The 13212-nt window shown below is 39.9% G+C and overlaps 2 protein-coding genes across 3 annotated transcripts; both read right to left on the bottom strand.

Moving 5' to 3' along the window:
- Positions 1 to 2786: 2786 nt before the first annotated feature.
- Positions 2787 to 7841, bottom strand: fis1 (fission, mitochondrial 1). The gene is made up of 5 exons (XM_030753701.1): positions 7733 to 7841; positions 7240 to 7372; positions 4718 to 4794; positions 3628 to 3733; positions 2787 to 3545 (listed from the first exon to the last, which is right to left on the bottom strand). Exons 1-5 carry the CDS (start codon positions 7775 to 7777, stop codon positions 3442 to 3444), a joined length of 465 nt encoding a protein of 154 aa, XP_030609561.1. The 5' UTR covers positions 7778 to 7841; the 3' UTR covers positions 2787 to 3441.
- A 382-nt stretch (positions 7842 to 8223) lies between these two features.
- Positions 8224 to 12284, bottom strand: LOC115797413 (cytidine deaminase). Of its 2 annotated transcripts, XM_030753992.1 has the most exons (6): positions 12226 to 12284; positions 12052 to 12130; positions 11803 to 11919; positions 9261 to 9372; positions 9129 to 9186; positions 8224 to 8381 (listed from the first exon to the last, which is right to left on the bottom strand). In XM_030753992.1, the coding sequence occupies exons 2-6, from the start codon at positions 12056 to 12058 to the stop codon at positions 8268 to 8270; spliced, it is 408 nt and encodes a 135-aa protein (XP_030609852.1). In that variant the 5' UTR covers positions 12059 to 12130; positions 12226 to 12284; the 3' UTR covers positions 8224 to 8267. The 2 variants fall into 2 exon arrangements, with proteins under 2 accessions (XP_030609852.1, XP_030609850.1); XM_030753990.1 differs by having other exon boundaries at positions 12052 to 12271.
- Positions 12285 to 13212: the final 928 nt, after the last annotated feature.

The following is a 13212-nucleotide window of genomic DNA, read 5'->3' as shown; positions in this document are numbered from 1 at the left end:
CAGAAGAGCACAGGCCGAGGAACAGCTAAATTACACTTTTACCCCCCTGTGTACCCCCATTCTATCCATTTATTTTAACTTGTCCTGTTTTCCATGTTACATGTCCATGTTCTGTGTCAGTATCATTTTATTTTTTAAATTTTTTTAATAAAATTGAAAAAGCTTGAGAGAGCAAGAAACTTGTCTTGTAATTAGGTCATGAGCAGCAGTGTCAGCGAGTTCTCAGACACACCCAGCTTTGAATATATCGCACGTTTATGCCAGATAAAGATACCACATGAGCGGTTACAAAGACATTACAAGTTTAATATGAAGGACAGTGGTTAGGAGTTTCTCTTTCCTTTTACTTAGTACTATCAGGTCTTAGTACTTTCAAACTGAACCTTCGTTTTGACTTCTACTTCACTCCTGTAAAGATTTGTGAGTGCATTGTGAACGGTTGCGACACACAACAGCCTTTGTTCCCGCTACGGTCGATTCCTCCAGGACTGTACTTTACCATGACGACACACTCACACAGACAAAGATAGATTCACCCTCTCATCTTGGTAAATATTACTCATGGACTGCACATAAAATTGTGACAAAAATCTAAATTTACTGCCTCTCTTCGGAAAGGATGTGAGGCGACAGCCAATAAACCGCTTGTTTACTGGATTATACAATAACCCTAATTTACAGTGTAGTTACACATATACATGGGGCTAACTGAGCCCTTACACCTTGTTCCCAGCTGATTTGCACTTCCTTGCCGTGATTACGCATTAGTATCTGTCAGCCATGTGCTAAAACCAGTGGATGCTCAACGATCATTGGCCTTCAAGGTCCCTGAAGCTGAGCTGAATTACACCATCTCTGATGAATCATTGATGTTTATGTGTGTTTAAGACTGTGTGTGGGAAGAGACTGGAGACAACTCAAGGGTTAGTTAGACATTGTGTTTACCTTCTGCTCCTCTGTTTGGGTATTTGTTTCTTTAGATGTGCCTTCTCTAATTGTTTACCTGCACAATCATCTCTTTTACACCACAGAAAATGATTGCTTTCTCAGACCTGTTCTTCTGGAGTTTCGGTCCTTTGAGCTGGGTTAATAGGTAACATCACACATTTCTGATAACAGCACACACAAATGATAGCCTCCATAACCCTTCCTGTTTTAAAACGATGTCGGCCGCTTGAATCTATCTGGGGGGTCAAGATACGAGGATAATCGAGACTGAGTGAACTCGATCAAGCGTGTTTTTCTTTCCTTTAAGCATGAGCAGCAGCTGAAGTGGGGATCACAATGCAAGCTGTCACACAGTGCCCACTAAAACCCTTGTCTTAAATCTAATAGAGTTAATGAATGACGCCGATAAGAATGGGGTTTTATATCGGACTTTGCTTCGTCAATTGATCTTTATGAAAATGAGTCAGCTGGAAAATGACAGGGTCCTGGATTTCCTTTCAGAACAGAAACAAAAGACACTCTTATACTGTGTGCTTTGCAGCCATTTAGTTCTTCTTCCTCTCAAATAATCTATCGATTATAAGCTGCTTTGTGCTGATGCTATGTTGAATCTAAATAAAGCAATATGTGCATATTTTTCTGAGAGCTCGCTTCCTGTGAAATGAGTGAGATTTTGCAGAAGAAACGACCAATATCTACTTTTTTTCCAGGAGGACAGGCTTTGACAGGGACAGGGTGCGGTCTTGCAGAAAGGGAGATGTGCTGACAGGAAATGGCCCATTTAGAGACGCACCAAACAAGACTTTTCTTCACCTGGGTATGTAAACAGGAATCTTTCTAAGTGAAAAAAAAAAATGCCAGCAGTAGAATGAAAAAATGGGGATGATGGCGCTTTCAGCTGAACATCAGGGACTGTGTAACTCAACTCTGATGAAAGTTTTAAAATAATTACTTTTAAACTTGTTCTAATCTTAATAAAGCCCTGATAGCTCTGACGGAGCACAAACAGCTCCTTCATATAAACCTGTACCCTGCACTAACAGCATGACAGAGTGTTTCCTGCTGATTCTGGTCGCTGCTGTGCCAAAGTGCGCAAATGTGACATAGATGGTGTTCATTAAAGTAGGGAACTCTGACAGCCAGCCAGCTGTGGACATCATGTTTTGACGATAAGTGATATCTGAATGTTCAATTGCTGTATTTCAAGTATATTCCTCTAAAAGACACGACATAAGGAGAAAGGAAGCTAAGTGCATTGAAGCTCATTTGGTGTGTGTGGGAGAGCTCCGTCTGCGCACTCCTCCCGACTGAAAATGCGCATGAATGAACCAGTTTGGAGGGGGGGGGGGGATGAGCCAGTGCTCCCCCTGAACCGACAGGACCCACCGCTGTTCTGTTCACAGTTTCTGCCCATCTGAATACAAACAGGTTAACAAAGATACTGGCGGGTGTGAAACCTTACTTTATTAAATATTTTAAAAGTCTCTTAATCTTATAAATACCAAGAATTTGTTTAGCTCGCCCTAGTTTCTAATTATATAAATATATTAGATTATGAAGATGTTGGTTCATCATTAAATAGGAAACAAATAAAAATACATATTTTAATATCAATAAAGTCACAAATACAAAAATTACCCAGTATATTTTTTAAAGATATTCGTTTCAACTGTTTAACTATTTAATAGAAGAAAATGGATGGATGGGTGGAATTTTTTTATTTCATAAAGCACAGTGGCGCAGTGGTACTGTGATCCCAGCTGCAGCCTTTGTGTTTCCTCTGGGTAATCCAGCTTTTTTTATACTGCGTGTGTGGCAATGAGCTATCAACACAAATCTCTCATTTCAAAATCCTTTTATTTATTGAGCTGGAAAACACAATCTGTTAATATTAATGTTAGGAAATGTTCTATACACAACGAAAAACAGTTTAATATCCATTACAAGTATTGCATCCCTTAAAGTTTTATTCAGAAGAAACATCACGTCCAAAGTAAATACAAACATCTGCTCGCTGCCTCTGCAGCAGCTGCAGCAGCAACATCACCAAACAAATGATTCTGTTCCCATTTGGATTACAAGCTTCACTTTCCGCTTCATCAGTAACACTTTCTGTAACGCTTCAAAATCAACGCAGCAAACAACTGAAACAAAATGATGCTTTTGGAAAGATTATTTTTACAAACTGTAAATGTCAACAAATTTAGGCTGAAGTGCACACCATGAAAATTACATGAAGGTTAAATGGCACCTCATCTGTTCTCATTTGTTTACATTAGAAATGAGAAAGTGACAGGTTATTAGTGTGTGAATAAATGTACTTATGATGATTTGAAACCCTGTTAAAATTTGAAAACTGGCATTTTTCACTCACCCTCAAATCAAAATTATATACCTTTCAAGCTTTCAACGCAAAAGCTTTATTTTTCTTTTTATGCAGGTCGGTCAGTGTATGAGTCCAGCATAATGAAGACACGCCGTCCTACACCCAGGTTAGGATTTGGCGGCTCCTTTTGACACGGCCAAGCCGATGAGGCCCGCTAAACCGGCCACGCCTAGACCGATCCCCCCGACAATCGCCATGCCCACAAGGCCATCTAGATAACAAGAGGTAAAGGTCAGGATGTAGTTTTTAAAAACACAAGCAACTAGATTATGAAGCCAGGTAGCGCCTCTTACCTTTCTTTAAAGCTTTATCGATGAGCTTCTCCAGCTCCAGAGCCTGCTTGTTCCCCGGCTCGTTCCTTAGGAGAGTGCGGATGTACTTGAGAGCTTTTTCATACTCCTGGAGGGAGAAGAGAAAATCTTTAATTCAATACTTTTAGTTTATGGAAATACTTCCAAAAGATCCTCTTGTCACTTTATAGCCACCCCCGGTAACACCTCCAAGCAGTTATTTAAATTAATGGGAAGAGAGAGTCATGATTGTAATTGCAGTGGTCACTGGACTTTGGTGACTCTGCTCCATAATAAGGCTTTAAAAGTTTTTTTTACTTCCTAGTATTAATTCTGTTATCCATGTCCAAGTTACACAACACCAGCATCTCATTTCCGATTCACTTTATCGTGCTGACACGATTAACATCATTCCTCCAGAGAAATGGAACAAATGCTGATTCATGTTATGAATAAAGCAAGCCGAGGAAAATGATACACTTATCTACATCTTTATATGTCTGATATGTCAACTGCCAGCTTCAGTTACAAAATTCTTCCACAGATTCATTAAGAGCCATGTCTCTCTTAGGAATAAAATATAATGAAGAGTGGCCCGGTCTCAACCTTGCATGCTGATATTTTTATACGCTTCTCTCTCTCTCTTTCATGAAAGAAAGAAATCATCTGTCATGTCTGTGTTGGGGGGAACTGTTTTTCACTTTATGGATACTGAGCCTGATATGTATTCAATAAAGCACTATCAGATAACCATACTGTGCAAGGAGTGGTATAGAAGAGACAGAGATCATCTTGACCTCAAGACTTCAAAGACCTGATTAGTTATCTTGAAGAACAGCGAGCGGGAGAGCAGAGGCAAGCACACTACTGTACGGAAATACAGGTGAGAACATTCCAGATACAGAGGAGTGGGTGTGATAAGGAGGCATTTTTCCAGCAGTGTCTATAAGGATGCATCATCAACATTTTAGAAGTAGACCAATCAGAAAGTCCTCTGTGTACATGCTGACCAATGAGTAAGATGACATACTTTTGGGAGGAGCAGGAAGTAAGAGGTTCAAATGAAAAAAATCCACCAACAAATGCCACTCACTTTGAGTCTGTAGTTGGCCACTGCAAGGTAGAACAAATAGTCCCGGGAGTCGTCCTTCGATGCTTTCTGAACGAGTTCTACAAGGAAAAAAAAAAAAAAAACATGGATTCAAACCAGGAAAGCTGAAAAAACACAAGCCAATAAATTACAAGAATCATCACTGTGCAAGTATTAGAGCTGCCTTTGCTGTTCTTTAACTATGACGCAGTGCATGAGCCTAATCCAGAACCGGTTCCACCCACTCTTAAAGAAAGAAAAAGACCACAAAATTGCTGAGCCCAAAGCTGCAAACGCTGACCTCAGTGACCGCACGAGGAGCTGCTGTAATGTCTCGCAGCTGACACTCACAGCTTCTGTCCACTATGACTTTCCTCCCAAAGAAATGGCCCAACAGCCTTTTACATACTTTACATACCGTAAAAAATCTTGACAAAGTCATTCTTGTTTCCTCACTGCAATATTTAAGAAAAAAGGTTATTTAAAAAAAAAAAAAATTAAACTATGCCTGTTTTACACACAAAGTTTTACATGGATGTGCTCCACCTGCTTTAAAGGAGTTTGTTACTCAAAAGACAGAATGGGGTGAGGGTCAGCACTGGGACCACCCCTGCAGGGGACTGTGAGGTGCCTCATAGGCGGATAATCACTAAGAGGAGCTAAATACTCGAACAGTTTACCAATGACAAAGTAGTGCTCTGCTTATGCTACATTTAAATCCAACTGCAAATAAATGGGTGATGACAGACCAGGTCTGTGACCACCTTTAACTTATTTCTGTCTTATGTGATAACTGTGTTTTTGTTACATGTCTTACTTTACTGTAAAGTTATTATGTGACCTGCCCTGCGCCTGCTGGTGTAAATGAGCAGTTTTGCTATAATCTGGCATGTTTATGTCTTATATTTTTGGTATATTTATGTCCATGTGTTTGCCCTGTTAAATAAATACAGAAACCCCCCAAAAACAAACAAAAAAAGAACCTGAAGAAAACATGAAAGTATTTAGTTTGAAACACGCTGACATGTGGGCTGGTCCTCAAAATGGACCGTGACCTGTGACGCTGTGTAATACACCTGTACTGGATCAGTGGATGAGTCATCAGTAAACATCAGTCTATAATGCAACAACATTTGTATAATTTTAATTACTAGAGTTTTTTTGTTTTGTTTGTTTTTGCAATGCAGCATTGCAAAAGATATGGCATAAATGTAAACAGGAAGTTTATTTTTCTGTCCGTAAACCACCCCGATACACATAAAAGTCTTTAAGAACAAACTTCAGAGACTTCCTAACGAAACATATCTGAACAAGTGACAGATTTGTTTTGTGTAAGTGCCTCAAACATCGACCTCAGAAATCCTGCATCAGCGGTGGGGTTCACTATGAATGAACAACACACAGTCAGGCTTCCTTTGTGTTAGCTGGCTTGACAAAACCTGAAACTCCAGCTGGAGATAACGGGCATCATGAAGGTGGTTATCAACTTTCTCTGTTAAGCCGGGCTTTCTGCTTCAGGCTCTGTGCATGAAAGGGGGCATTTTGCGGGTCATGTGACTCCTCTTCTGTACAAAAGATCCCTGTGAGTTCTGTCTACTCCAATCAGAGACATTATAGGTGATGGTAAAATGGTGGTTAAAAAAAAAATATATAAAGACAATAAAAAAAATAACTCCACTGTAGCAAATCAGATATTAATGTTGCAGTAAATCGTTAATTGATTTATTGCACAGAACAGTAAAATAAACACTTTAATTCAAGTTAATTATCTTATCACTGAGCATATAGTTTTAGTCTTTATTCTCTCAGCTGCAGTCTCAGGGCTGTTTAAGGGTTTAAGAGTAAATATTTAATATAAAAATAGAATTCAAACATAAGCTCAGTCTACATGCAAATTACATATTAGATATGAGGTCAGCAAGGACAGTGTAGGTGTCCTGTTTTAGGATCATATTTATAGAATACTTATAGAATAATGAAATCTTAAATAAAAAAAAAAAGAAAACAATAAAGTTGCAACTATGAATCTATATTTATTACTGATGCTCATCAGGGAAACCAAAGATTTTAAACACTGAAAAACTCCCACTCTCCCGGCAGAGGTCCGTGGGGGCACTGTTTTCTGGAGAATTGATTGGTCGTGGGCGGTGATTTCATAGCTGTTGATGTCTAATCTGGAACCTAACGTGCTCCGGAGCAGGATAGATTCACAGCAAAAGTCACGACAGCGATATACCCCGGTAAGAAGTGAACCACCCCGGTCTAACCCTGAAGTTACCCGAATAAGCCAAAATCCTGCTTTGCAATACAGGCCTCAGGTTATGCATTCAGCATCAGTTACCATGGTGATTTAGCCAGGTAAAACGGAAGTCACTTTTGTGACACAGAAAACTCTGACTTTAATCTCGACAACAAACTAATCTCGATTTGTATTACACCCCTCTGGGCTCTTAGTCAGCAGCAACTGTTTGCCAACAGAAATGTAATAAAACATTAAGAGCATAAGATAAATTGGATGAACTTACCCTCCAAAAGGACAATCCCCTTCTTGATATCCCCTGAGTATTTACTCCTGATCAAACACCAGGCATATTCAAACTTTGTTTCTTTGGACACAGCACCCTTCGCTAGCTCGCTGTTATATTTCTTCTCAAATTTCTAAAATTAAAAAAAAAAAAAAAAAAGGCAGAAAAAGTCTGATTTAATATTTTATTCAGCGAAATAAAAAAACAGAAAAACACTTGTGCGCTTGCAGCTGTTGCGCAAGTAAGCTTATAAAGGTCACTTCCAATTATTTTATTAGTCGAAACTACGATAACACAGTGACCGGATATTCTATCATAAACATAACGATTAGCAGGAGCTAGCTACGTGACGCGACAAAGTACGCTTCGACACGTCACATTTTACCCAAGTATCGGCGTTTATCAGCGGCCAAATGCTATCAGGCGCCACGGAGAGTCACTCAAGTGCAAATATGAAAAGGTTTTAAAAAGGTTTAATACCGTGAAAACTTACTATGAGGTCTTCAGGAGCCACCACATCACTCAGCACAGCCTCCATGTTTCCGGAAACCGAGTTAAGACCCGCCCAGTTTCCTCACATGACGTGTACGTCATCCTCAGAATTCTCTGGTAACGCCTCGATTACGTAATGAATAAATAACCATTAGACAGGGATCCTCAAATCTAGGCCTCGATGTGTCGCTGATCCAACACACCTGAATCAAATGGCTGAATGACCTCCTCAGTATGCAGTCAAGTTCTCCAGAGTCCTGCTAATGACTTCTATATTTGACTCAGGTGTGTTGAAGCAGAGACACATCTAAAACCTGCAGGACACCGGCCCCAGAGGCCTGGATTTGAGGACCCTTGCATTAGACGTTTAAACAATGAGCTTTGTTGTTTGTGGGAAGCTTGGTATTACATTTACAGTTGTTTACCATAAAACAACTTAAAGGATGACACAATTTGTATAGATTTATTATGTATTTATTTGTTTTTCTTGCCGTGCTACAGGAAAATCACACAAAAGAAGGATTTCTGAGGCTTCATCAGTTCTTAGTCAGGTGTGCTGGGGAAAAGGCTAAAGGCAACAGTTCACTGAGGCTGGTTTCTTTGTAAGATCCATCAGGCTTGGTCAAGTAAACAGTCCAGTCTGATCCAAACTGTTGAGACAGAGACAGGGGGAGAGAGAGAGAGAGAGCAATGCAGAGAAGCATATAAAAACATCACCATGCAAGGTTTAGACCGGGCCAGTCTTCATTATATTTTATTCACACTGAGTATTTCAAAGCCCGTGCAAGAGTCTCTGTGAATAAAATGTTAGTTTACATTTTTTGGCCTAAAAGTTTGAAGGAAAGTTTAATAATGGGTGACCTGGTCACTTTAGACAAAATAAAGTTCATAGATTATACTTTTCACTCCAAGGACTACATGTATGATAACCTGGTGGTTTAGAGTAGTTTGTGATCTTAATTTTGAATAAAATGATCTATCATATCACCGAAAACATCCCTTTTAACTGGATTAAATGTTTATTTCAACAGATAAAAAAATTCACTTATACAAAGTAGCCCTTCTCTGTAGTGAAGTTATAACATTGCTGTGCTAGTTTAACAAGCATGTCAAATGCAGTTTTTACTGCTGTAGTCACACAGACACGGCCTGCTGTGGATGTGTTTGACAGGACAGGATGAATACATGTTCCTGGATTACACAGATGAAAAAAACTGTTTTAGTTTGTCTGTAACGTAGTTATAAAGATTTTTTATTTCTTTTAAACTCTCATAGCCAGAAAAGTGATGATAGGTTAAACCCCCCCCCCCCCCCCCCCCCCCCCCCCCCAGCATATGTATAGACTGCTCATCACAAGCTAATGATTGAATATGCTGCTCATAAAAGAGACACCTCACCTCCATAAGAACCTGTCGGCATGCTCCACACGGCCCGACGAAGTGATCTTTGACATCGCTGCGCAGAGGAGAGGAGAGGATGAGGGCATAAGAATATATTGCTCTATGCTTAATTACACCGAGTGTCTTTACCATGTCACGGCGATGGCACTGAACCGTCTGTGGCCCTCCACTACAGCTCTCTGGATGGCCGTCCGCTCGGCGCACGCCGTCAGGCCGTAAGAGGCATTCTCCACGTTGCAGCCTGGAAATCCAGCAATACTTTGACCCTGGGCTCTTTTACAGCGATGGAAGAAGTGTTCAGATCTTCTGTGAGGCACTGTAAAATCATACTTGCTTTCTCTAGCTGTTTAGAAGTAATTTTATTTCATATTTGAGTCTCATTGTTTTGCTGCCTTCTCTTGGTAAGTCTTTGAAATCTGTGATTTGAAAATTGTTATATAAATAAAGTTTGTCCAAAGTATCAAAGATATTTTAAAAAAATATGCACCATATCTGCCTGTCAGTTTTATTTACTGGATATAATTATAGTATTATTGCATATGCATGTGGCTGAATGTGATGAGATAAAAGAGGATCAGATTAGATAAGATAAGATGAGGTTTTATTGGTTTGTTCCATGAAATTAAACTTTTACTGCAGCAGCACATTAACTCACTGGCATTATAAGGAGCTACAAAGTCCTGCATTACAAACACAAGATAACCTTTATTATAGTAAAATATACACATACATAAATACTGTGATGTGTACAGATAAATTCAAAGTCTCATATGAGAAGACTAGTTGCAGAAATTTGGAAATTATAAAAATAAATAGAGAGACTGCACACCAGAGAATAATGCTGTTTAGTGAGTGGTATATTTGAAAGGTACTTGAGCAGAATGCTGCCTCCTGTTTTAGTTGTTGGATTATAAATGCTAATGCATTCACATGTTAAATGCCTATAAGCATTATAGCTGCTTTTGGTGCTGTGGTGCAGATAGAGTAACAACTACATAAAAAACTTCTACTGCCCCCTGAAATGCAATTACACTTAAGGAAGAATAAATGGAAATGACCTTTAACTGCACTTAAAGTTACAGTGTGTAAAATATTCATCTCTGGATGTCAGTAGATTGCAATGGTCAGCTGACTTCTCCCCCCCCTCCTCCCAATTCAAGTGCATTATCCTGGCTACAGTGGCTGCTATAGGACAAACATGTTTTAGTCAGCAACAAGAGAGCAAAAACACTAAATTCAGACTGTACCCCATTCTGGCACAGCAGGCCGGGGGGGTTTCTACTGTTTGTGTTAAAAATAATATTGTGTACACACTATATTTTGACATATTTGAATATTATCAACACTTAGCAAAAATCTGGAATAAAAAGCAAAACAAATATGGCTGATTAAATATTTTGTGGTATTTTATGTTTCGCCCCTTGAGTCGCTTCAAAAACTCTGGCCATCATTTATCGGTTGTGAGTAGTCAGACAACAAAGTGACTGGACCGGAGTTTTTCCCCTGTCAGCCGTTGTTTATCTCAGCTGTAAGTGCTGGGTGAGAAGCATCCACTCTGTTTACTCTGGAAGAGGCTGTAAACTTCAACAAGAGTCAGTCAAGCTCACTTCTGACCAATGACAGCCATACTGTGGTGAGCCGTTGAGGATATCCTGAATTTTTCCATCCATAAGCGCTGCTATTTTTGCCACTGTTAGCTGATATTAGTGAAACTGTCTTTTAAGTGGCTCTAACATTGTTGGACGTGAATGCTCAGTGAATAAACTGTCATATGATGTGAGAATATAATTAAACTGTTTATCAGAGGGAGAGTGCGACTTTTAGGACGCTCAAGCCTAACATTAGTTGGCATAATTTTAGCTTAGAACCAGCTGCTGTTGTTGTTTAGCTGTCTGTTGAGCATGTCTAATCTGCTGGCAGTGAGTAATGGTGACAATATCGGGAATATATAAGCATGTTTTTGTTTGTGCATGTTTTCGTGTGTTTAGAGCCCTGACTTTAGTTTGGGAGACGAGGCTCGAGGTGAGGAGGAAGAAGATGAGGTTTTATTAAGACGCTGGTGGTTGTCTTTTTCCTTGGTGTTTTTGTTTCTTTGGGGAAAGTGGATCCCTTCTCAGATGATAAAACAAAGGTATGATCCTTCATATCCCGAGTCTGAAGGTACAGATGCAAATTTAAATGTCCCCACCACAGCACATGAAAGCCTACCAGTTTACTTCTCCTCGCCTTTGGTGTTCTTCGTATTTGGCTGGTCTCAGGTCACATATGCAAAACACAATTAGTCAGAAGGGAGATGTCCTTCCTGGCCACTGTATTGAAATATGGTGGGGGAACATGGCAGTTTCCACAAACTGGCACCCACTCCTATGTGTTTACAATAGATTAATTATAAGCTTATGAGAATGTATCAGTTTGTTAAAATACGTAATTACCCAGTAATCAACTATATTTGTGAGTACAATTTTTTAATTAAATAACCTTAAAAAAATACTGAATGCACCTTTAATTAAATTCCGTTCAATTTAGTTTTATTTATATAGCTTTAAGCAGAGCATTCTGTTTATGTAAATGCACTTTTATCCATTGCTTATAGTTATGGTACCTAAGAGGTTGTTTATGAGATTTAGCTTCGATGGGTGCGCGTGCAAAACACGCACCTCTCTATTGTTACCTGTGATTATAGCGCCATCTTCTGTCAATACGGCCGCACCGACGGGGAACCGGCTGTATGGACAGTAAGCCATGTCCCGAGCCTGCAGGCACTTTGAAACGAGCTCCTTCACTTTGTCTGCGCATGACAGAAAAACAAACCACTGTGAGCAGTGATTAAACACCTGTAACTGAGAATCCCGAGGCTCCTGAGCGTGTGTGTGTGTGTGCGTGTGCGTGTGTGTGTGTGGGCTCAGAAAGGTGGACTTGCCTGCCATTGCAGTGAATCCTGGTTCCCGCAGTTTTTTGGGGAGGGGGCAGAGACCTCTGGGTTATGTCACCTTTACCGGCTGTTACGTGACAAAGAAATAACTAGTTGTGACTATGGCAATGAAACGGAGTCTGAATCAGCAGGTTTGCCGATGGCTGCAGGCGCACTGTTTACCATTCACATTATTGGCCCGCACGGTGCAGCGTCATCGACCAGCTCGGGACCGTTATAGCCGGGACTGGACCTGACTTTTGGCAAGTTTCTCGCGAGAAAAACGGGATGAGAACCACTCCAAAATTTTAAACAGACAACCCTCAAATACTGAAAGTTCAGCATCACGAGAAAACCGTCCCGCACGCCCGCATGTTTGAACAGAGCTGCACTGTGAGGTCAGGCATGCTGAATGTGGCGCTTTTCCCAGTTGTAATCCACATCTTTATTTAAATACAGGAAATTTTAGGCCTACCAAATTAACGTGGAATAACAGACAAACATCTGTTTCACCTTTTGCTAATGTGTTTCTGATTACACACAAAAAAAGGTGCATACTTAGAAATAAAATTATTAAGAACTTTCCTAAACAAATCCCACGAGAGGATTAAACCAGCGCAATGATTTGAACAAGCATCATCATCTCTGGATCCAAAGCTGGATCCAGCTCAGCTCTCTGTGCCAGAAACTTTCACTCAGAACTGTTCAGTGACCCACACCACTGCACCTGGTGACACACTTGTTCATTAAAAATAACACAAGCACTTTCTAAAGTACAAATTGTGTACTAGTGAGTGTCTTATGAACCTTATTCCTGTGTTAATTACATTTGCTATAGAGTCCCACTGTTTTTAAAGAGCTAGTTTAACATTCAGTCATAGAGTTTGTGCTGGCAAGTACTAAACACATCATATTATTTTACCTCCGCCAAGGAGGATATGTTTATAGTAGTGTTTGCATGCCATTCTGCCTGTAAACATGTTAAAAGCTTTGAATGAATTCTGATGAAACTTTGTAGCGTGGGGTCATGTTAACAATCCTTTAAAATTTGGCTCACATCCACCAAAATCTTTGAGGCCACCTTAATGATTTATTGGTCCAAAAACGACAGAAAGCCTCAGAACTCAGAGACTATGATTCTTACAAGTGTGGTGTGTATTATTAACATTT

This window comes from Archocentrus centrarchus, chromosome 18, assembly GCF_007364275.1.
Source record: "Archocentrus centrarchus isolate MPI-CPG fArcCen1 chromosome 18, fArcCen1, whole genome shotgun sequence".
Taxonomy (NCBI): Eukaryota; Metazoa; Chordata; class Actinopteri; order Cichliformes; family Cichlidae; genus Archocentrus; species Archocentrus centrarchus.
Note: the sequence above shows the minus strand (reverse complement) of the source record. Positions and strands in the feature narration are given on the sequence as shown.